We start from the raw sequence: 22,333 nt of genomic DNA, 5'->3' as shown, positions 1-22,333 counted from the left end.
TGAGGTGACATAACAGCCCACTTTTCACTGCCTGTCTGTGCTCTGCTTGCCAACATGGGTGGGAGCCATTAGACACTGTAAAGGACCATTTGGAAACACCTGGAGACCACTAACTCATTACACACAGGCCATGGACAACCATTGGATGGCAACACTCTTTCATCACTACTGACCTGGCTGCACTTGAAACAGCAGCTCTAGAAGTAAAAGCTTCTGATCCAAATACCAACCCCCCTCAACTGGAACAGCTAATGTTAAGAAACACTTGTACAATTTTACTTCCCCCCCCCCCCCCCCCGCCTTAAAGTGCCTTATGCCATAAGATTTTCCTCCCACTCATGGCAAACAGCCTACCTGCTTCTTATAATTTCCTGGATCTGTATATGACCACAGGAAAACTTCTGCTAATCCTACCAGTCTCATGTTCTTTGGTGACTTTTATTCTAACTGCCAAACTAAGCAGTTTTCTCTTGGCACTCTCCACTGCTCCTTTTTTTCCCCCCCCATGTTCTTTGGTACTCCTTCCAATTCACAGTAACCAGCTTATCAGCTTCCAGCCTCGGCAGGGAGTAGCTGTTTGTCAGATAATGGCGGCTGCTGCCCGTGGGTCACCCTGAAGCTGAAAATATTTTTCACAGTTGTTTCATGTCACATGAAAAGGGTACAGCAGAAACCTCTCGATAGCTGAAAAAAAATACAGGCAATGAGCAAGCGATCACCAGTCTGCAGTGATCACATAACCTATACTCGTCCATAGCAAATCGATGGTAAGGGTGTAGGACTGGCAACAAGTCATTAAAACACACAACATCCCAGAAGGCTGACCACTAGAGCACTTTTAAAGTAGAATTATTCGCACTCTGTTTGCAGTGTCAGGGATGAACAGATATTTGGTTTAAGAACATGACAGGGAAGGGACCTTCATTTTCCGCAAAGCACCAAGCCTGCATCAATAGTACTAGGTAGGTAATAACAATGGTGCTGAGATAAAGCAACTTTGCCTGCGTGCAAGATGCAATCCATGTATTTTCTATAAATACACTGGCATTTCACGTACATAATACATAGAATATTATTTAAGCTTTAGAAAATAAATGAAATAACCATCATAACTGAAGGCATTAACTAGAAATGAGCACGCAGTTTGAAATAACTGCCTTTTGTTACCCATTCATAGCTCAGCCTAGCACAATACATGAATTTATTACAGCTAAGACATTATCAAAGTGTGGTAAAAAGTGTCTTATAGGCAAACAGAAGGTTAGTTAAAACTAATTAAAATGCTTGTTCAAGTTTTCCTCTGCTGAGAAGTTTATAAACAATTTGGGCCCAAGTACCACACCTTGCCATCCTTCCTCTGAGTTGACAACCCAGCAGATATTCTTCTAGTCATACTAGTAACATCTTGAAAAACATATAGCAATATTAAAAATAGAATGAATTATTTTTCTGCTTTGATGAATACAGCATGCCTTGCTTGAAGGTTTAGAAATTCCGTCACGTCTTGTAAATGTGTGAACAGTGCTATAGGTAGCTCTTTTACAGATATGATAGACTTTTTTTTCAGCAACAACATATGCTTTGCACTCTGCTGGAGAGGTCTCTAATACTTATGGGCAAGAAGATGACCTAGTACCAGATGAAGGAACATCTTACATTGTCAAGGGATTTGGATACATCTGGTTTGGGAAACATATAAAAAAAATGGGTTTCTTGATTCAGGTCAAGCTCTGTCACTACTTTCATCAGGACTTTGGATATCATGTTCAGATAAGGCAACAGGAAGGCTTGGATCTTCTCCAGTCTTCTGTTGAGAGAATAATAATCAAGACATCACCCTCAGCTGACAAATGAAACAGGGAACAGATTGCTATCAGCATAAGAGACAGCTCCTCTGACAGGCACAGGACAAGATTGATCTCACAGAGATGCAAGATTTCTGGTTTGTAGAAACACTTAACTCATACTTTTCATGAGAACGGTGACATGAGAGATCACATTATCACATAACTAATTGGGGTGACAGGTTAGGTGTCTCCTGAGTTTAAGGACTTCACCTTGAACTCCAAAAGGCAGCTGAAGGAGACTGACAGCTATAACCCACTGGGCTCTAAAGGGCTCATATTGAGACAAGTAGGATATTGCCTCATTGCCATAATCAGTCTGTGTCAGAGGGAGACCTTCCTGCTTCTGCTTCAGATATCACAAGCAGGGAGAAAACAGGCTGCTTTGAAAAGCTTCTAAATAGTCAGGTAATAAGACAGAGGAACCCCAGTTCACTTCCTAAAGACGTGGAGCAGTCAAGAAAACCCTCCTGGTCTACAGGTTGTAGCTGTGAAAATTTCCCAAAAGGTCCAGGGAAAGGAGGTAAAAAAATTCTAGAAAACAAGAGCAGGACTGTTGAATGATGCATTTAAAAGCTTGCTTGTGCCTTGAAGAGCAGAGAGAGATATCTTTCTAATAGCAGATATCTTTCTGAACCACCTGCATGTCTCCATGATGGAAGAGTGACTTGCTGTTTGATGCTACATTCAATTCCTGCCTGCCATTTTAGCTTCCCCACTGATATTACATGAAAAATACCTCCTAATGTATGTGCTAGTTTTTTGACTTCTTCCAGAACCACCTCCAGTCATTCAGTTCTACTATTCTATAGCAGGACAAGGAAGAGAAATTTCAAACTCTTTTATCCTAGAGATGAAGAGTAATGAAGCACACGCTTCCTGTGCAGAAACTGTTGGACAAGAAAGTTCAAGCACAAGAAGTTTGTACACAGCCACAGCAGACTGCACAAGTACTTAAAGTTTGGCAAGTGGAAGTCTCCGACATGCAGTGGGAAAGCACTGCTAAACTTGGAATTAAAGTTGCAAATGAATCCACTACAGAACCTATATCCAGCATGCCCAATTGCTGAGTTACTAATGAAAGAGAAAGACAGGAAACAGAGTAAGAGTAATATAGAGAAGAGACTGAGGTTTCCATTGATATCTCTTATCTAAGGAAATCACTGACCATGTAAGAGAAAACCCAAAAATTTCAATTTAGTTACTTGCCAGCACAAAATCAAAGGCAGGTGCTGGACATAATAGACAATACTGGTCAAACTGTTTCTTTCTGCACAGCACTCAGTAAACAGAGTCGCCACTATTGAGTTCTAACCTCTTGTCATGCAGCAACATTGAGTCAACAATCCGCTCTCATGGCTTAATGCTTTTGATGTTTACTTTGTTCTTTCTATAGTTCAAAAGAAAGCACTAATGCACCAGTCCTCTTACCAAATACAATCTTAATCCCAGAATCCCAAGCCTTTTGCTGTTGGCCAGTTAAGTCTGTTAAGACGAAAGGATTTGATCAAGCTTTACATAACAACATAGAAGTTAAATCCAGCAAAGAGAGTTCCTTTTATCTGTACTTCTCAGATGGCTAAGAGGGGGGAAAAAAAGAGAGGGAGGGAAAAAAAAAGGTAATGAACTTGGCTATGTAAAACAAAATAAAGAATTCAATTATTTCTCTTATTGCCACTTTGTCTTTTCAGTGAGAGTCTTCCATAGAACTCAGATTTATTCTCCAATAAAGTCTCTGAGTGCGAAGGCTGTAACTTTCCCCTAACACAGAAGAATTGTGGCACCTGCTGTGCTTTTTTGCAAATCTGAGAAGTGTTTCTTTTTCATTTTTTTTTCCATCCCTATGGTGCATTTATGAAGACAGAACACAGTTCATTGATTAGACACTTGCCTGGTACTTAGAAGAGCTGGTCTCAAGTCTTTGTCTTGCCGTTCATGCCCTTTGGGAGCTTTGCCCAACCAACCATGTTTCAGTGGGTTACAGCTCCCTATCTCTAAAACTAGTTATCAGTGATGTTGATGTTATCTTATGACACATGAATGTATAAACTTGCAACGTGCATTACACCAGTACATATGTAAGGATTGTGAGGTAGTAAAATAAAAGCAGAACAACTATTTTAGATGGAAAGATTAATATACTTTCTAGAATATTAATTAATTACATTTTCACACAAAACATTTCTATGCAGAAAAGAGTTACAACAGTGGTCATCGTGTACCTAAGCCAGACAATTCAAGCTGTGCCCTAACAAAGGTCTCAAATGATGTTTCAGCTTCGCTTTACGTTAATATCACAATTTTATACTAGTACTATCACAATTGTCCAAAAATATTATGCCAGTAAAAAGCACAAAGTTATACAAAAAGGGCGAAAGCATCCTGTTTTACCACAATGCTTCTAGTATCGTCTGTTAATCATAAGATTTTAAATATCCCATTCAAGAGGGAAGCGGCTAACACTGTCCCCCAGCATGGAGAGCAAAGCCTGGAGATCTGAGAGCCAAAGGGATGAGGACCGAGCCTTGGCAATCCACACACATTTGCCTGAGCACCAGGTGGGAAGAGTTACCTGCCTCCCACCTGGAAAGATGCCACAAAACAGCTCTTCCCCAGTGGCAGGACACAAAGAAAGGACCACCTGCCGGTACCTAAATCTTGTCTTTGCTACTTAGCTACTTTGTAAGAAATGAGACACATCAGAAGTAATAATGTAAAACTGCTGAAAGACTGAAATTACAGTAGCCTAAAAGGTTTTACACTCTAATAAAAACAATCCTGCTGCTGACTACTTTGGAAATATTATATATTAGATATTATGTTTGCTATGCAAGACAATTCTGCACAACAAAGTAAGAAATAATTAGAGGCAAGGAAAGGTAGAATGAGACACAGAAAAATGAAATTATTCACCTCACTGACATTTAATATCCTGTGTTATGTAGCTTCTCCTATAATTCAGAGAATGAAAAAGCCACCCTTTATTAGAGTTATATCCTACTATAAGCAGAAAGGAAAACGGTGGTGAAGTTAAATATTGAAACATTCTTAACAAACACTGACTCCATCATGGCAAGTATATCTTGCTTTTTTGTTTAACAGTAGCCTACACGCGCTAGCTGAAATTGAACTCCTACGTTACAGGGACATATGAGGCAATATTCTTTGTAAACTAAAGACATGACAGAAACATGGGGTCCAAGAAACCCAGTATATTAACACATTTCACAGGTAAGGAACTGTAAGACGGACATTCTTAACATAGAGAATCTTTCAAGTTCTGTTTAGACAGAAGTCTCTACCACCAGAAACAAATGACTGGATTACAAAACAACAAAACTTTCTAAGTTAAGTTTGACATGGTTCATTGCTCTAAATAAGTTGGGCATATTGTTTCCACTAGCCTATAACATAAATCTAGCACACAGCCCATGCAACCACTTGTTATACTAGAGCGTTTCCTAGAGAGTTTCACAAGTCTCATTTCCTTGTTTTTTAAAAAGAATGAGCAACAATGCCCTCAAATTAATCTCTTCTGTTCATCAACCCCCACTTGCCCGACTGAAGTTCAAGGTACTTCAGATGTGTTCTCTGGCACGCAGGATACAGACTCAAGGACCCCAAAGGCCCTTCCCACTAGAACAATGATGCCATCTCCCACTGCAAGGAGAGGCCTGATCACAGCTGAAGAGATTAAATGAGCCTGGGAAAGAAGTTATCTAGGGCATTAATGATTACATTCATATTAAAGAGAAATGTATTAAGTAAGAGTCTCTGGTCTTTATTAGAAATTAAAGCAGGAGTTTCTAAGCCCAGTTTGTGTAACACAGAAGGATGTGCAGCGTTTCACAAAGCCCAGTGCTAGTGTTTTCAGTGATTGCATTTACCACCTCTGCTGGGGACAGTGACACTCACTACTGCTACCAATGCCAAGAGAAGTACCTGGAAAAAAATTGTGAGACCCTGAATTAAAACACTTGGTCCCTATGATACAACTGTGTGACTTTTTTTGATACTAGGAGGACAGTGGTAGAAGATACAGAAATAATACCATATTCCCATCTTAACAGTTTTGCCAGGCAAATGACACATCAGTATATCAAGAAATGCACTTTCATATATGCATTCTCACAGACTTGTTCACTGACATAATATTAACCAAGAAATTTTGTTCTTTAAATACCTTCTAGATGAAAGTGTTCATCACCAATAGTGTCTCTGTAGCCTTCCCCAGACAAATCCTGTTTAAAAAAAAAAATAAAAATTACAAATATACTGCATATGAAGTGTTGAGGTGTTAAGAATACGTATTTATTATCGCCAGGATTAATATAAAACACCAACAAGAGCACAGAAGTTGTTCTCCAGGAAAGCAGTGAATCACTTTATTAGTGGTAGTCAGTGCATTTGGTGCTATTTCACAATGCTCTGGACACACTTTAGGACAAAAATTTAATGGAGATTAATAGATTGCACAGGGGAAAGAAAGAGAAGTGTTCATATTCAAATCCTTTTACAAAGTAGATTAATATTTAGCATTTCAACGTTCTGTCAATCAAGCAAGATAAAAAAAACCTCCAAATGGAAGCGATAAAGAAGAAATAAGCCCTTCACTACCCACAGAGGAATGTTATCACTTGGTTCCACCAACAAACATAAAACTTCCATATGCCAGAGGTCACCCAAGAAAAGCAGATACCAGACTCTGAAGAGCTGCCTGATCCTTCAGTCCCGAAATTAATGAAATTTTGTCAGCCCCAGTATGTCTACAGCAATACAGAAGCAGATGCCATAGATATGCAGATGATCTTATCTCAGACCCAAAAACCATTTCTCTAATGGTCATGAAGTAGTAATAAAGGGCATCAGTGGGATTTGGAGCTAATCCCACTTACAAAGACCCTGAAGAGCATTCTTACTCTCTTATTAGCAGACCCTTCCAGCTCTATCCCCCCACCCCAGCTAAAGCACAAGCAACGACAGCTATCCTCATGTTTTGCCTTCTCCCGTTCATTCTGAAGGCCTGAAGGCCATTCACTGACCTTACATTATAGTCTGTCTCCCTAGATTCTCCAACACTTTCTACCACTGATACATAGTTACGGTGATAAAGAAGGACATGGTTCTAAAAAACTGGCATGCTGCACTCATGGCCATTTTAACTTCACCTGCAAAAACACAGCAGGAACACAGAGCCAGCATTCTCCACTGAAGAACTACAAGTTGACAGTACGGAGATTTTTGCACAAGATAAGAATAAGGGAATAACCTGTGAAAATTAAGTGTCTGATTGTATTCATTAGTTTTATTGTTAAGCAATTTTATCACGATAAAAGCAGTTCATCTCTTTTTCTTGAAAAAGCTGACAGAGGTTCTTTTCTGCCTTCCACATGCCCAAATGTTATTCTTTGGGATTAGTTATCAGAAAGTAACTAAACCACAAAAGCATATCTTGAGAATTCTTCAGTATCAATTTCTGCAACAGCATTTTAAAAATTAGATTTCACAAACACTTACTGGATAGCGAGCCCAGAGACCCTGAAAATACTGTTCTGTTCACGAGCAGATACCCTGAAATAAAGTTAGAACTCATGGACCAAATAGCTCTGAAAAATGCTGGCCACTTGGCTGGAATGCTAGGATTCTGCACAGCACAAGGTTGCTATAAAAGCTGTCATTCTGGGTTTACCTTTCCAAGAAGCAAATCACAAAACCTGTTTTGTTTCCTTGAGGGTTTATTCCAGAAAAAAGGTCTCTTCTTTTTGAGCATGTGCTGAATAATATCAATCATTACCTTAAAAATTATGGCAGAAATGGACAGTGAATTAAAAAAAGCCATTAAATGTTGGCATAACTTATCATATTTCTGCAAGACTGTCTTTCTAGGGCCTTGTAAAAGTTAGTATACTTTTGTTTGATCAAATTCCCCCATGTCATCATTTTCCATGAAGCTCGGAAAGCACACCTCTGACTGCTCTCGTAGATAATGAGATACATAGAAGTGACTGCATAGGCATGTATGGCACCTCTGCTCTCTCCCACAGTGTTAAATATTTAATAACTGCTTCGTTTGTGGGTTTGGTTTTTTTACTAAACTCAGAATTCCTGCTCCCTCCTGCTCTCTTGGGAAAAAAAAAATAAAATTCTGTTAACCTGATCAGCAAATATGCTCTGAGTAGGTATGATCTTACTTGTGATGTCCCACTGAGGAGAACTTTATCTAGTTGGTAGCCTTCATCTCTTAAAATTTCAGCAAAGCAACCAGTGCATCTGGGTATCACATGTTGCCTGTTAAAATGTCATCTTAAGTCATTAATTTTTATGACTTTTCAAAAGGTGTCACTTAAAAATGAGCACACATTTGCTGATGTAAAATGCACCATCAAGTAACTCAATGGAAAAGAGTGGAAAGACAAACGTGTAAAACAGCAGAGTAAAGCATTAATATTCATTAAGCTAGCTTCCTTATTTTCTCACTTTTAATCATTACATGGGTCTTAAGTAAATATATTTTATATTCTAGTCTAGTTTCACTCCTTCTCTAGCTCCTAGTTATTTAAGTTAAAGTAGTAACTTAATGCAAGCAAATTTCCATAAGTGTTTCCGCCTTAAACCAAATTATTATAAATTACCAAATTCTAGAAAAGTGTTTTTATGATGTTGAACTATAATATTAGTGTTAAATGCCACATAAATTGACAACCCATCTTGAAACTGATGGGAGTATCATTTGAACATTTTAGTGACACATTTAAGCAGAACTCCTCAGCTCCCATTCAAATGTGTTCCTCTGTGCACAAGATTATGACATCTATTATCTTTGATCGACAGATGTGTATCTGCAAAAGGTGTGGGCAACTCAGGATTTTACAGGAAAAAAATGAAGGGGGGGGGGAAGAAACTGTATCATTCACCTTATTATCATTAACTCTTCTGTCTGCAGAGAGTTACCTGAATATTTTTAGCATCCCTGAGACGGATGTCACAACCTGGATAAATACCAAAATGTACCTGCTTGAGGAAAGGATTCTGGACAGCATATGTAAACTTACACTCGACAGAAAAGTACAAAAGCTGAGCAAGCTCATACTGCGTAATGGAGTATTATCCTCCAGTATACATGTATACTGCAGTATACATACTGCATAATGGAGTATTATCCCGTAATGGAGTATTACACTCCATTATCCCATAATGGATAATATAACCTGTACAAATTGCCTTATTGTGAATAAGAGAGTGCACCTAGTCCCACTCACCCAAATTCAGAAAGTGGACTAGAGCAAAAGAAAAAGGTAATTGTGTAAGACAACCTGCAGCTCAAGAAATTCCAGTGGGAAGCAAACGCTATAGCCAGGTAGGAATATTTGACACCGGGGAGAAGCGTGTTGGAGCACAAAGGTAAGACAGGTTCGAGGGGACGGAGAACGCAGCAGCAGCTGGGCCGTTGGCCAGGCTGTGCGGCGTGGGCTGCCCCGTGCAGCCGCAGGAGCCCGGCCCGCGGCGGGAACGGTGCCTGAGAGAGCAAAAGCAACACCGTTTAGGTCATAGGTAGTTGTATATCACTGTCCTGACACGATGTTTTAAATCACAACACTGCATTTTCAAACTGGAACACTAAGTCATGAAACAACCAAAACCAGATGTACCCTGTGAAATACTACATAAATGAGGTCAGCGAGCCCTTGAAAGAATGAAGAAAAGAAACATTTAATGCAGAAGGATTCCGGCGTGCCACTTCTATAGGTTGCTAAACAGGAACCCATCTAGAGTAAGCGTCTCTACCTCACTGGGAGTTTCCCAGAAAAATAAGTTGGCCACCATTAGCCACCAAGACACATCACACAAAATGACTGAGATTCAGGCTCAAACATCTGCTTCAAAACTCTGACCAGCTGGCTGCCCAGCCTGGGTACAAAGGACCTTGTGTCCCATATGTCCCTTCTGATAGGTGCTGCTGTACTCAGCTGAGATTTAAGAAGGTGGGGGTGGAGAGAAGAGTTAATTAGTGCAACTCCCTCAGAAATGCTGCTGAGTATATACATACACAAGGAAGAAAAACAATCTTTAAAAGCTCCCACACCCCAGGGCTTCTATTCAGCTGGTTACAAGTCAGGCAATCGTCACTCGCTTCCCACCTTTGCCATGCAATCAGACTCTGATGAATGCTAACTCGCTGGGAATTTTATTTTTTTAACCCCAACCTCAGCCCTAACCACCCTGTGCAGTTTTCTTACTGATACAAGTCTCTGGAGACTAAAGGCCAGGCTCTCACTCGGGGGCTTCCACTTACTGACTTCTTTTTCACCAGCTATCTGAAAATGCTGCCATCCAAATCCTCACCCATCCTCCTGCCTTCATAGCTTTATTCCTCCAATGCCTTTGCTTGGCTCCCTTTCTGCTTCTACACTGAGGTTGAGTTCCTTGTCTTCACCTTCCAGGCTCTACACAGTTGTATTTGCATTGCCATCTCCTAGCCCTCCCTCCTGGCCCCTGTGCCCACCGATTCCTTTAATCTTGGTCATCAGTATGACTTTTTCTACCTGTCCTGGCTCAGCCTTTTCATGCCACTCTCCATGACATCCAGCAGCCACCACATAAAAGCCAAAGCTACAGAATGCAAACAGACTGTTTTAGCCACTTGTATTTGGATTACTGTGCTGTTAAATACAGTTTTGCTTTTGGTGTAGGTAGAGACAGCTACATCCATAGATGTATTAGATACATCAAAGGATAACCTTTGATTTAGGTAGGTTATCATGATAACAAGCACATTTTTTAAAGTTTGGACTCCTCTACTCCCTGTATTACATCACAGTCAATATTGTGTTAATTAATATTTTTCTAAAAGGTGCTGCTCTTCTCAAGTAGAAACAAGTTGTTTTAGCTCTTCTCCTTCAAACACCTCATTAAAATCCTTTGATTTAGCCTTAAGATACTCGATTTTCCACATTTTTGGCAGAAAATATGCACACATTTCCTGTTTTAGCGAAGTTCTCATCAAGGTATCAAATCCACCACTTTCCCCAAGTAAAACAGATGCAAAATGCAAATTGTCAACCAAGAAATCTTTTCTCCCTATTTTTAACTGTCTGACTGAAACATGTGGTTTTTTCTCTCTTTAGTCTCATATTGATGCAATAAAGTTCCAGTACTTTTGGAAAGAGCAAAGTTGAAGAAACGTGTTTCACAACAGAACTGCAAGGGATAAGATATGTGGTAACTCTTAACATCTTGTGGAGTAGATTTTATAACGGTTTTAAAGTAGCTGCCAACAAGAATGCTATGCCACCTATGCACAAACCATTCTTGATGCAGACAAAAAAAAGTCCACAGAAATAGATGTTCAAGAGAATAAGGATGCCCTTTGGCCTTTCACCGAACCAACTGAGGACTCTGTCAACTGCTAAGTGGCTATTCTGAATGCTTCGGTCTCATGTGCAGGAAGCAACTTTCAAAAATAAGTCTGATTTTCATATAGCAAGTCCTGAGCAGATTTTGAAAACGGAGTCTCTTGAAGATGCTTCAGGAAACCCATCCAAACCCCAAAGCAGTCATTCTTTTTGTTTTACTTTATTTTTAATCTTGTCCAGACTTGAAGAGAAAGAGGTAAAAGACTTTTTCAACAAACAATTGATGGGAGGAACCTAGTTCCCCTTTGGGTATCTGAAATTTCCCATGGACTAGAAACATAGCCACGTGTAACTATGATCAACTGAAGCCTAGTCTTCACTGCTAGGAAACCTATTCACACCTCAAAACCTGGTATCATTTATTTTGGGATAATGCAGGTGAAAGTTGATATTCAGTTATCTGAGGTGATCATCATTCTTAACAAACACAGCTTTATAACCAGGCCTAAAACTCATAGATAGATAGATAGATAGATATTTAAACTGCTTGTAGTCAGACATACTAGGAGATGATGTTTTGCTAGGTTAGCAGTTTCCATGCATACAAACCCCTGCAGTCAAATATACATAAAAGTAGACATTTGTGCGCACAATTTTGTGTGATCACTACGTACAGGCAAAAGGTAAGAATGCATTTTGGGCATGCATTTGGCTCTCTCCACATTTGGAAATGAAGACTTCATATTAATATTCTCTTTCAAAAATGCTTGAAGATCCCCCTCGTAAGCCTCTTCAAATAAACCACATGCTTCTGTATTACAGTGTCCTATTTAGGACAAGAGCTTCCTTTCCTTCCCTGTTCATAAGTAATCCATATACCCAGGGCCTCATAAAGTATATATTCCAAGCCCCCCTATAATGAAAATTGAAACTAGGCAAATACAATTAAGAATCAAAGTATATATCATATAGAAAAACACTATAGAGCAATACACATTCATGCCTTGGTTTAAGCCTCATATTGTTTCTCCTATGGCATATTTTACCTTTCGTTCTGCAACCACGAGGTTTTACTTTTTCTTTGTGAGTTTGCCATTCCGGATAATTTAATAATAAAGATAACTCACACCAGGATTCAACTTTCTGTAAAGAATGTGTAAAGCAGCTCACACTTGGAGAAGGAGTCAAGGTGACTTTAACTATTAGACCAAAATTAAAACACACGTTGCAACTGCAGTAATGCAGTTAGTTAAGCAGAAGCAGCAAGCTCAACTTCTATAATGTTTTCTTTCTCTGAAATAAGAACCTGGTGCTCTATGATCCATTACAGATGGGTTTTTCTCCCTCCACCATGCGTGGAAGCTCCTCTCAGATAAAATTTCTTCATAATATAATCACAGCAGGTAGAATTGTTAAGAAAACAAGTTTCTCCTCTAAGATCTCTGACAGATGATCTTGGGTGGGTTTAGCTGCTGTGGTTTCGGATTTTACTGCCTTTGTCAGCCATGCTGGGCTCTATGTCCGGAGTTCCAGAGACAGCAGAACACAATGGGCGTAGCACAGCAGATACTGAAACTCATCCTTTGGTACCTTAGCACAAAGTTCACACTAATATACCAGCTCAAAAACTATGATGGTGAAACACACAAATGCATTCAGTTCGTCTGCCCCTGCTGTAGGAGCAGTAACTCCCAGCCATAACAACATGGTAATGGCGTTTGAAATCACTGCATCTACATCCACCAATTTGACAGAATTGGAGCCCCTGCAGTCTCATCTCACAGAAGGTGACTGTAGAGCAATTCCAGCAGCTGGTAGAATACTGTGAAGATAAAGACAGGATAACAAAAAAAAACACCCAAAAAACCCCAAAAAAACCAAACACAAAACCTTTAATCTCCAGGCACAAAGGATTGTGGACTATTAGAGACTTACGAGGGAAAAAATATCACCAATATCTTTATATCCCTGTTACAGACCCTGCAACATGTACAAGGAGCAGTTGTATGATACGCTATTAAGGATATCCCATCCATAGGAACAGGAACATGAGGCTGTTGAGGAAGTGAAAGTGCAAAGCAGATGGGCACTTACACAAAAGACATCATGATGGATGTCTGGATAAGTAAGAAAGGAAACGTGGTACTTTTTGCTCTAGGTTGCTTGCAAAATGCAGCTGAATCTCTTTTGTCCCAATCCAACACCTGGACTAGGCTTTAGAACAGGATAAACACAAATCCTTTCTTTGTTCTTCCGATATATTTCTTTTCTCCAGCCTCTGAAAATCAGGTAGTGGCAATACTGAGACATGCTTTTTGCAGGTAACTCTCATCTCTGCTGCAGCAGGTAAATGAGCATCCCCTTTTAATGGTCAGTCACTGCAACGTGCATCCAACAAAAGCTACCAACGTGCCCATTTAACTTGAATCATAAGACTCATATGTGCTGTGGAAGATACGCATGCTAGTAAATATATATCTATACATATCCTGTATACAAAAAAAAATTAAAATCTATAGAAGTAAAAAAGATCCATTTAGGGGGCGGGTTTATTTAGATCACTCAAATTTCAAGACAGAACATTACTGTTTCTATGATGTTTTCATCCTGGATTTCATGGATCTTTACGAAACTCTTGCTAGATGTTGCAAAGTGACATCTTCCATTAACAGTATTACTGGAATTCTAGAACTATTATGGCTTCTACTTTTTAAGGTGATAAGGTGAGACACGGTTTTTCAAGGGCTTAGGCCAGATAAGAGATGATATAATTGAAAGCAACTGTATGAACAGACCTATGGATTCAGCAGTTACTTTCCAAATGAAGGGTCCAACCATCTCCAACTAAAAAAGACCAACCGTCTGAGATTAAATAGGACTCAAACAAGAAATGACTGCTGTTTGCTATATTTAAATTCACTTTGAAGCTACTTCAGAAGGATAAATGTACTCACTCTACAGATTCAGCTATTTACCTTACTTTGTTCTTCTAGCTATGCTCTAACCTCTTTGCTGATTGCAAAATCAATTGTCCCATGTCCCCCGAGATCTCATCTTCAACATAGACTACACTGATGAATAAGTCTAAGGACACGAATGAAAAAGGACAAATCTTCATCTTACTTACAGCCGGGAGAAGCTCGATAACTCCTCCAAATTGCTTATTTCAGGCTTCTTCACCACAGAAGACAGATGGACATAGCTATGTAATAAATGTTATTTTCTGTTCAGCTTCCTTTCATGACAGATTTGGTTACCAAGAAACCCTTTAACAAACAGACTTAAGTACACTGAGGTGATTCTACCCAGGCATACGCTGAGAAACAAGCATGCACAAAATGGCTACAGAGCTTGACTACAGAATAACTTGCTCATTTAAGATGTGATCACCGAAACCAAGGGTACTCTTTCCACCAACTTCAGTGATCATCACAGATTTAACATACCACATTCTGAACCTTTCTTGTGATAATAGCCTGTGTCTTCTTCCTGCATGGCACAGGTTTTCATACAGCACAAGGGCTTAAAGCTCCCCTAGAATGATAATCAATGCTCCTCTATTATGTTTATAGCTCTAAGTCTCTTCCTGCTAATGGATGACGTATATTTATGCAGCTGGAAGAAACCTGGATTCAATAACTGCTCCACCACAGACTCACTGTGTGGTGTAGGGTAAGTCACTTAAATCTCTCTGTGCCTTCGTTTTCCAACTGTAAAACAGAATTCTTGATGCCCACCTTTGCAAAGAGCTCTGAATCCTCAGGACGAAAACATACCCTGCTAAATAATATTACCTTGTTAGGAAGCACAGGTGTGTGACCCTGGACACATATGCTAATGTTGATCCATAAATCTGTCAACAGGAGGTGCTGGCAAAACAGATGGTTCACATTCCTTTTTAAACCACCTCTTTGTCCCCAAAGCCCAGGTATGTCAACTAATCATTTTATAACTGGTCAGGGTTTTAATGGGCCAGGAAGTCACAGTGAAGCACAATGCCACCAGCATTATAGCTAAAACCAGAGCCAAGAGGAGTAAAACACAGACACAGAGGTTTCTTTTACCCTTCTCCTCTGCTCCCTGGCACGTAGGACAAACACTGTAAGGATCTGCAGAAAAAGATAAAAGAAAAAGCAGAACCCATCCCCACACATTCCTGTAAGTAGTACAGCACCAGTGATCCTGCCTGAATGCTGATTGATGCCGCGTACATAGAAACAGACACATGTTTTTTAATTACAGGCAATAAAAACCCACAGACACACACCATTTAAAAACCTGATTTAGATGAACAGTTGCATGTTGACCCACAGGGTCAGGAGGATTACAAGCAAATAAAAAGTTCACTTCTGAACATTTATTTTACTTTATTTTATTTACTTAAGAGTTACCTCTATTATTAGGAATTTCGCTTCCCCATCTCAATAGCTGAAAACTGAGCACACAAGCATTTTCCTTGAAAATGTTACTGTAGCAACAAGGGTTGTGGCGGGATGGATGCTGCAGGAGGGAGCGCTGGGGCGGGCAGCCGTGCGGGACCGTCTGCCACGCACATTCCCATAAAAGGGATCCCAGGGCCAGAAGACCACATCAAAGCCCCGGAGTTTAGCAGATTTCCCCTTCCCCTCCCCCTGAGTCTTTGAGACGGAGACTTCATACTCCAGAATTTAATATCTTTTTCCTCCCTCCCCCCATCAGCCCCTTTGTCTGCGTCTCTGTTCTCTAAGAGCTAACAGATGTTGATGCCATATAGTTTCAAAGAAAACTTTTGATGCCCACATAACTCATTACAACTAATATATTCCAAGAATGCTTGTAGCTCAGGAAACACTGGGGTGAAAAAACAGAGGAGAGGGGGCAAATGGCTACACTGAATAACTCTTGAGAGAAAATAAATAGTTCACTTCAAAGTCATCAGGGAATTCTTTAACAAGCTCTTTCTTCCGCAAAACACAGAACAAATTCAGCTGAGCCTAGAATTCCCCAAGGAAAAAAATAAAACCAAACCCCATATAAACGGCAAAGCAGAGGGAAGCATCAGAGAGGTCGCCCAGCTTGCCCAGCAACAAAGCGCAGCATTCTCGAGGTTCCATATTCCCAAGCAACCTGCACTGTGCCAGGGCACAAAAGCATTGCTGAAAAGCGGAGACTGTCAACAATAACAATACAGAAAGCCCTAAAAAAAGCTAACCCTGTCCCTCTGCACGGAGTGAATGCAGCGATGAGATTGCTCAATTCACAGAGCACTTCAATTCAGCCTTACAACATAAGCAGGAGGACATGTCACGAATGTCACAGTTATAGAGAAGAAACACTGGCTCATTTAGCAAAAGCAGGTGATTGCATTTTTCAGGGCGGGCAGGTCCACGTCCTTAGCTCTTTTCTAGGGTTACATCTAGGATATGACCCTGCATAAATTTTTCTAGCAGGTCTCCTCCCCTCCCCTGCTGCTCCCGCACACAGCTGCATCCTCCTTTCCTTTTGGTGAGAAGCCCCCCAGGAGTCACCAGGGGCTGGTAGGGAGAAGGGTTGAGAAAGGGGGAGGGGGGAGGGCGAGAATGTGATTACATCAATTTCCACAGCAGGAGGATCAGATTGCATCATTGTACACAACTTGGGGCCCGTTCTTTTATCCCTGATGCAGGCAAATTTCCCATTGAAATCAGTGGGAGACTTGTCTGTGCAAGGACTGCAGAATCGGGCGTTCTGTGATCACAGAATTAGAAAGCCATAGGAAGCCACACCTGGCAGCACCTCTCTCGGTGGTGCTCTGCCCTCCATCAGGGTATCAAATCAAAACAAACTAAAAATATAACAACAATGTTAAATTCCTTCTCCCCCTCATACACACACTCCAAAAAAATCCACCACTGCAGTTATTGTATAAAAGTCTGTATAAAGTTCCTACTAGTAAACTGCAGATTTCACATGAAACAAGTAACAATGAGAAAGGAAATGGGGAGGGAATCTATCCCACTACACAATTGTAGCCATCTCTCATCTAATAATTAAAACGTAAAGAGTTTTAAGGGTTTTAGACAAACAGGTGTGTTCTCCTGCTTGTTTGTTTTTTTTTTTCCCCAAGGGTTTAGATGGAAGAGGGGGAAAAAAAAACAAGTCAGCCCTACTTCTGCAGCAGCGACACATGGTCTCTTTTTCAGAACACTTCAAACACAAACCATAGTACCGCAGCACAATATGCAGAATTATTAGTTTTTCACTGCTGCTCATTCCCAAGCACCACACTTTGCATCCACTTTCACCTGCATAAAAATTTTCCTTGTAGCTGCTCAATAATCTCCCCGCTTCAGCTGCTGCTACTCCCATGCATACCATCTTTCCAGAATATTTATCCCCCAAACACACTGGTAAACAGCTTAGGCAAACCAGAACTAAAATCTTCTATCAGATTTGTTCAGAATAAAATGTGGTTCCTCATAAAATGACTCCTTATTATCTCTCCAGCCCCACTGTTTGGGGATGGATCATTTCCTCTAGGGAATAACAAGGAAGGCGTCCACAAGCCTTGTGGCTTTGTGAGCAAAATCCCGTATTGCTGAGGTCATCCACCACATTGCAGGGTGGCAGGGGATCCAGCACGAGAACAGAAAGCAGGGCGGCTCAGGTAACTCAGATCTAGTCCGTGGACATTACTGAGCTCTTGGGGCTAAGTGCATGGAATCAGAAGATTTAACATTCTATTCTATAAATTCAAAAGCCTACTAAACTCTCCAAATAGCGCACCTGTAAGATCTGAGTCCTAAGTTTCCTCAAAACACCCCACGGCATCCAGACTAAGAGTACTATTCAGTGTGCAGACAGGCAGTGAAGCCTTGGCACCAGCGCCTGTGGTGGCTGCTCTGCGGCAACTCCAGACTCCATCAAACGGCAGGTTCTGAGCTGCTGGGATGCAGCACTTGGGCCAGCAGCCACCTTTGTTTTGCCCGTGATTTTCACAACTGTCAAATAGCATACTCCAGTACAGGCTAATTACATGCCCCTCTGTCTCACATATACCAGAACAGAGGGGAAAAAACAAAAGAATCCTGAAACACATGATATAAAACAAAGGGGATGGCCTGGTTTTAGTTTCAGCTGAGCCCTATTGTGACTATTTTGTGACAGCAAAATAATTTGTCTTTTAGGATGAAAAACCAGCAAATGATAATTAGAAGAAATAAAAGAGAAAAAAAACCCACCCAACTTTATAAACATTACTGACAGTGGCTATCAGCAGCAAGAACTGAAGTCTCCCCAGCATAAGAGGAAGCACAACAGCAGCAGCACCACCACGGAGGCTTTACATTAAAAACCAACAGGACCACAACCTAAGGTTCCTCCTAAAGCTGGTGATGCTTTGCCTGAATAAAGACTTAGAAATCTGCACCTACATCAATACTCTTAACTTTATACCACGTTTCTGCTTTCTATACTCAAACATTAACTACAAAGGAGCTGATACATCAGCTTTTTAGTAAACTTGTTGGACTCTCTCAGCTGTTTCTATACATTGAAAATTACGTTCAATAGACTAAGTTACTTCTGCTGGAATTTGTCAAAGAAAAAACCCAAGCTATAGACAAGCCAGAACACAAAACCTTTCAAGTGTATCTCCTTCAAATGGCCTCAGCAGTAGGGGCCCAGCAGTATTGATTGCTCTCGGAAACTCATAATTCCTTTCCACTCTCACGCAGACAAATTAAAAGCAATTAAAATTCTTTAAGTTTTTCCCAAACTTTTTTTTTTTAACTGTCAAAGTTAGCATTAACGTATTTTCAGCTGTCTCCCCCTGAACACTAAAGGTCTAGACAGAAATCTTTCAGACATGCATATCTTTCTCAAACAGGACTTACACCCATACACACAGGAACTGTGCTACACACAGGAGAAAAAAACCCAACAACTTCAGTCTGCCAGGATGGAGCAGATCCTCATTTTGACACAACTACGACATTCTGGACATGCAAAACTCTGAACATTGGGCCACTGGCATGGTTTTGTCTCCTGAACTGGGCAGAATGATACCCAGAGACATCCAAAGACCCTGGAAGGGTTTTTATGGCTGGTTTTCACCATTTCAGGGACAATGTTTGGTTTTCTAATTGTATGTTTGTGAACGTGTGTCAGAGTGTGTACGTTTGTTTGTTCCATTGCAAGGAGAACAGAAACTTTAAGAAAAGAGAGATTCATTTTGCCAAACATGAAGTTTCCTCCCAAGAAACACTGATAGAAAAACATAATCCAGTCTTACAGAGTACATACGGAGTCCCTTAGCCTGAAATAAAGGACTTTATCTTGCAGTGACTGTCCTGGTTTGATACAGTGACAAAGCCAAGTGACAATGAAGCATTATGGGAGCTTATATTTGTAGGACCTCTTTCAACACCTTTATTCCCTTGTTCCACTATTTGCATTATCAAGTATTACTGTTATCTATTACTCTTTGGCAGCATACTCTAGCAGAAACCACTGCCTGTGCCTCCCAGTGCTATGAAGACCCACAACCTCCCCTGGCCCAGGAGGATACACTCCAAAAGCTATGCGGGGATTTAGTTCTTGGCACCTGCAGGTTCTTGCAGTAGAGAAGAGCCCACCAAGCACTGCCATCTGGAGCGGCTCTCGTGTTTGCCTCCTGCAGTGACCAAGCTCAGTGAAAGATGAGCACACAGGTCTTGAGCAACCAAACTGGATCTTTCGGTCCAGGTTCCACAAGTGCACAGGTACTCCGAGATCAACCCCGAATGCCAGGGATCCATCTCCAGTCACGATATTATGTATGATTTCAGATATGGTGCATGTATCTGAAAAAAGCTGGCCTTGGCATAAGACTTCACACAAAACCGGAGAGGCCAAAACCAGAACAGTGAGAAGCCAACCAAACCAAGGATACCGAATGTTGTCAAAAGCTGTAAGAACATCTTTTCCATGTTCTGAGCACATCACTAGGGCTAGCAAGTCCTCAGTGTGTTCCCTTTGGAAAGGCACAGCTCCCTTTTAAACAGGTGGCATAGAGAACAGGATTCCATGACTAGCACAACACACTTTGACAAAAGCGGCATCACTTGGGAACAGCAGCCACTTTCTGTTCCCACAGAGGGTGGGAGAAAGCTGGAAGAGAAACTTAGGGTACTTTAGTTTCATCACAGGTCCATAAAGTCCTCCTCACGTGGTTGTGACAAGCAAGTGACACAAACTGGAGTTTTGAGTCTTCTCAGCTTACCATCCTGCTGTACTTTCTCTTTTAAACCAACTTAACTCCATCTTTGTGGCAAGGCTTTGTAGTCATTTGCTATGATTTATGACATCTTATTTAAACAGAAAGGCCAGTAGAAATCCTTTACAATGTTTATACAATCTTTAATATTTTCCATGAGGACCAGACACATTTGGGAGGGGAGGGGGGAGGGATGACAGCCAAATGCAGATTATATGCAGAGCAGCAGGCCTGACTGACCCCATGCAGCTATTAAAGGGACAGCAGCTTCTTAAAATGCACATTTGCCCAGAAAAGTCTTCCCTAGCCTTATGCAAACACTGGAACGGCATTAAAGGAGGAAGGAAACCTCAGCATTTCCAGTCAGTTTACTTTGCTCTCTTGACTTTACAAAGATTGTTTCCTTAATTTTTCGATTCAAGCCTGTTGATCCATTTAACATGCTCCCGTATGAAAGGTGCACAAAGAGGACTGGTGCAAATAATTATTAAAAGAAAGGAAAATGACAAGGAGACTTTATTACCCCAAGCTACCTTCATTTAAATTTTTATATATAAACTAGGAGAAATATTTCATCACAGTCATTACTGGCATCTTAGTTAACATTACTAATGTCAAATGTTTTTTAATGCTGCTAATTTTTAATTGCTTGTATTTAAAGAATGAAAGAAAATCAACGCCAACAGAACAGATCTCTCCTCTCTTGCTAGATGCAACTTTTAACTTCAGTCAGAGTCTGTCAGGCAGCCCAGATTGCATCAACAGCTTCATAAGCTCATGACACACCAGCAACATAGCACAAACTGTTGCCCAAGCTGTCCTGGCAAGACATGCAAGCCTTGATTTTGATCCCAGTTTTACCCTAGTTTCACATTTCTGTAACTGCAGTGGAACAAAATCAGAGTGGCTGGAAACAGAATTGTGCCTTCACCTCTTGCCGGAGCATTCAGGACCAACTCATTTTATCGTCAGCTATAGCATCAATATCAATATCAAAGTAGGTATTTTAACTTAAGTTGAAAACTCTTTATATTTCTTCCACAAGCAAAATATTAAGAACCCTGCCCTAGAGAAAGATGAAAGGAGCCAATCTCCCCTTTAAATTACCAAGCAAGCCTGGGCCTTGACTCCTTTTTCAATGGGAAGTCAAAACGTCTGACTTCAATCAGTTTGTATAAACCAGCTTTTGTTTTTCCTTTTACCCAAATGACTCCACTCTTAAGGATTTATTGTAACTGGATTGCTTTTCTACCCAGCAGGGAGCTGTAGCACTAGCAAAGCTGTTCCACACAGTAGGTTTTCCGCTGATTGAATTTCTAGACTTTCAGCTCTTCGGAAATGTTTGCTCTTGTACAAGCTGTCAGAGGGAAATTGTGTGCAGTCGATTTTGTCTCAGCTAAAGCCAAGCGGGGTTCCATATGCAGCCAGCCAATGCGGAATTGAAAGAAGGAGGATCAATCAAATTGCAAAGGAAAAAAAGGTCTCAGCACAAACAAACAAAAAACTCCCCAAAGAAGCAAACCACACACGAAAAAAGGGCAAGGGGAAACAGATGAGAGTGAAAACCACTTCTGCAAATAGGTGCACTCAAAAGAACCAGCAACATCCTTTCTTAAGAGGAAAACTTTTATTTTAAAAATCACTAAAATAAGGGCTAGGAGCCATTTGAAGAAGCTGTTCCATTAAATGTGCACAAAGCCAACACCATTCTGTTGCTCCAAACCCCAGCTGCTGTATAAAACCCTCACCCTTTGGAGCAGCCCACCCAGCGGTACTGCCACAACTGCAGTACCAGGGTCCCATCACGTCCCAGTGCAGCATACCTGCCACAGCAAGCGCTGGAGTAGCCATCCCTCTTACACTGCCTACTGTGCTTCTGCGTAACCAGGAACGCATGCTGGGAAGACGTAGGATGCCATTGC

At 40.8% G+C, this 22,333-nt stretch overlaps 1 protein-coding gene across 2 annotated transcripts in view; it reads right to left on the bottom strand.

Annotated features, from left to right (window-relative positions):
* Nucleotides 1–22,333, bottom strand: part of NKD1 (NKD inhibitor of WNT signaling pathway 1) — a 107,314-nt gene that overhangs the window by 31,591 nt on the left and 53,390 nt on the right. For both annotated transcript variants that reach the window (XM_074583101.1, XM_074583102.1), the window contains exon 4: nt 6,028–6,085. In XM_074583101.1, coding sequence (XP_074439202.1) covers nt 6,028–6,085 — 58 coding nt within the window. The remainder of the gene's footprint in view (nt 1–6,027; nt 6,086–22,333) is intronic.

This window comes from Larus michahellis, chromosome 4 (genome assembly GCF_964199755.1).
Source record: "Larus michahellis chromosome 4, bLarMic1.1, whole genome shotgun sequence".
NCBI lineage: Eukaryota > Metazoa > Chordata > Aves > Charadriiformes > Laridae > Larus > Larus michahellis.
Note: the sequence above shows the minus strand (reverse complement) of the source record. Positions and strands in the feature narration are given on the sequence as shown.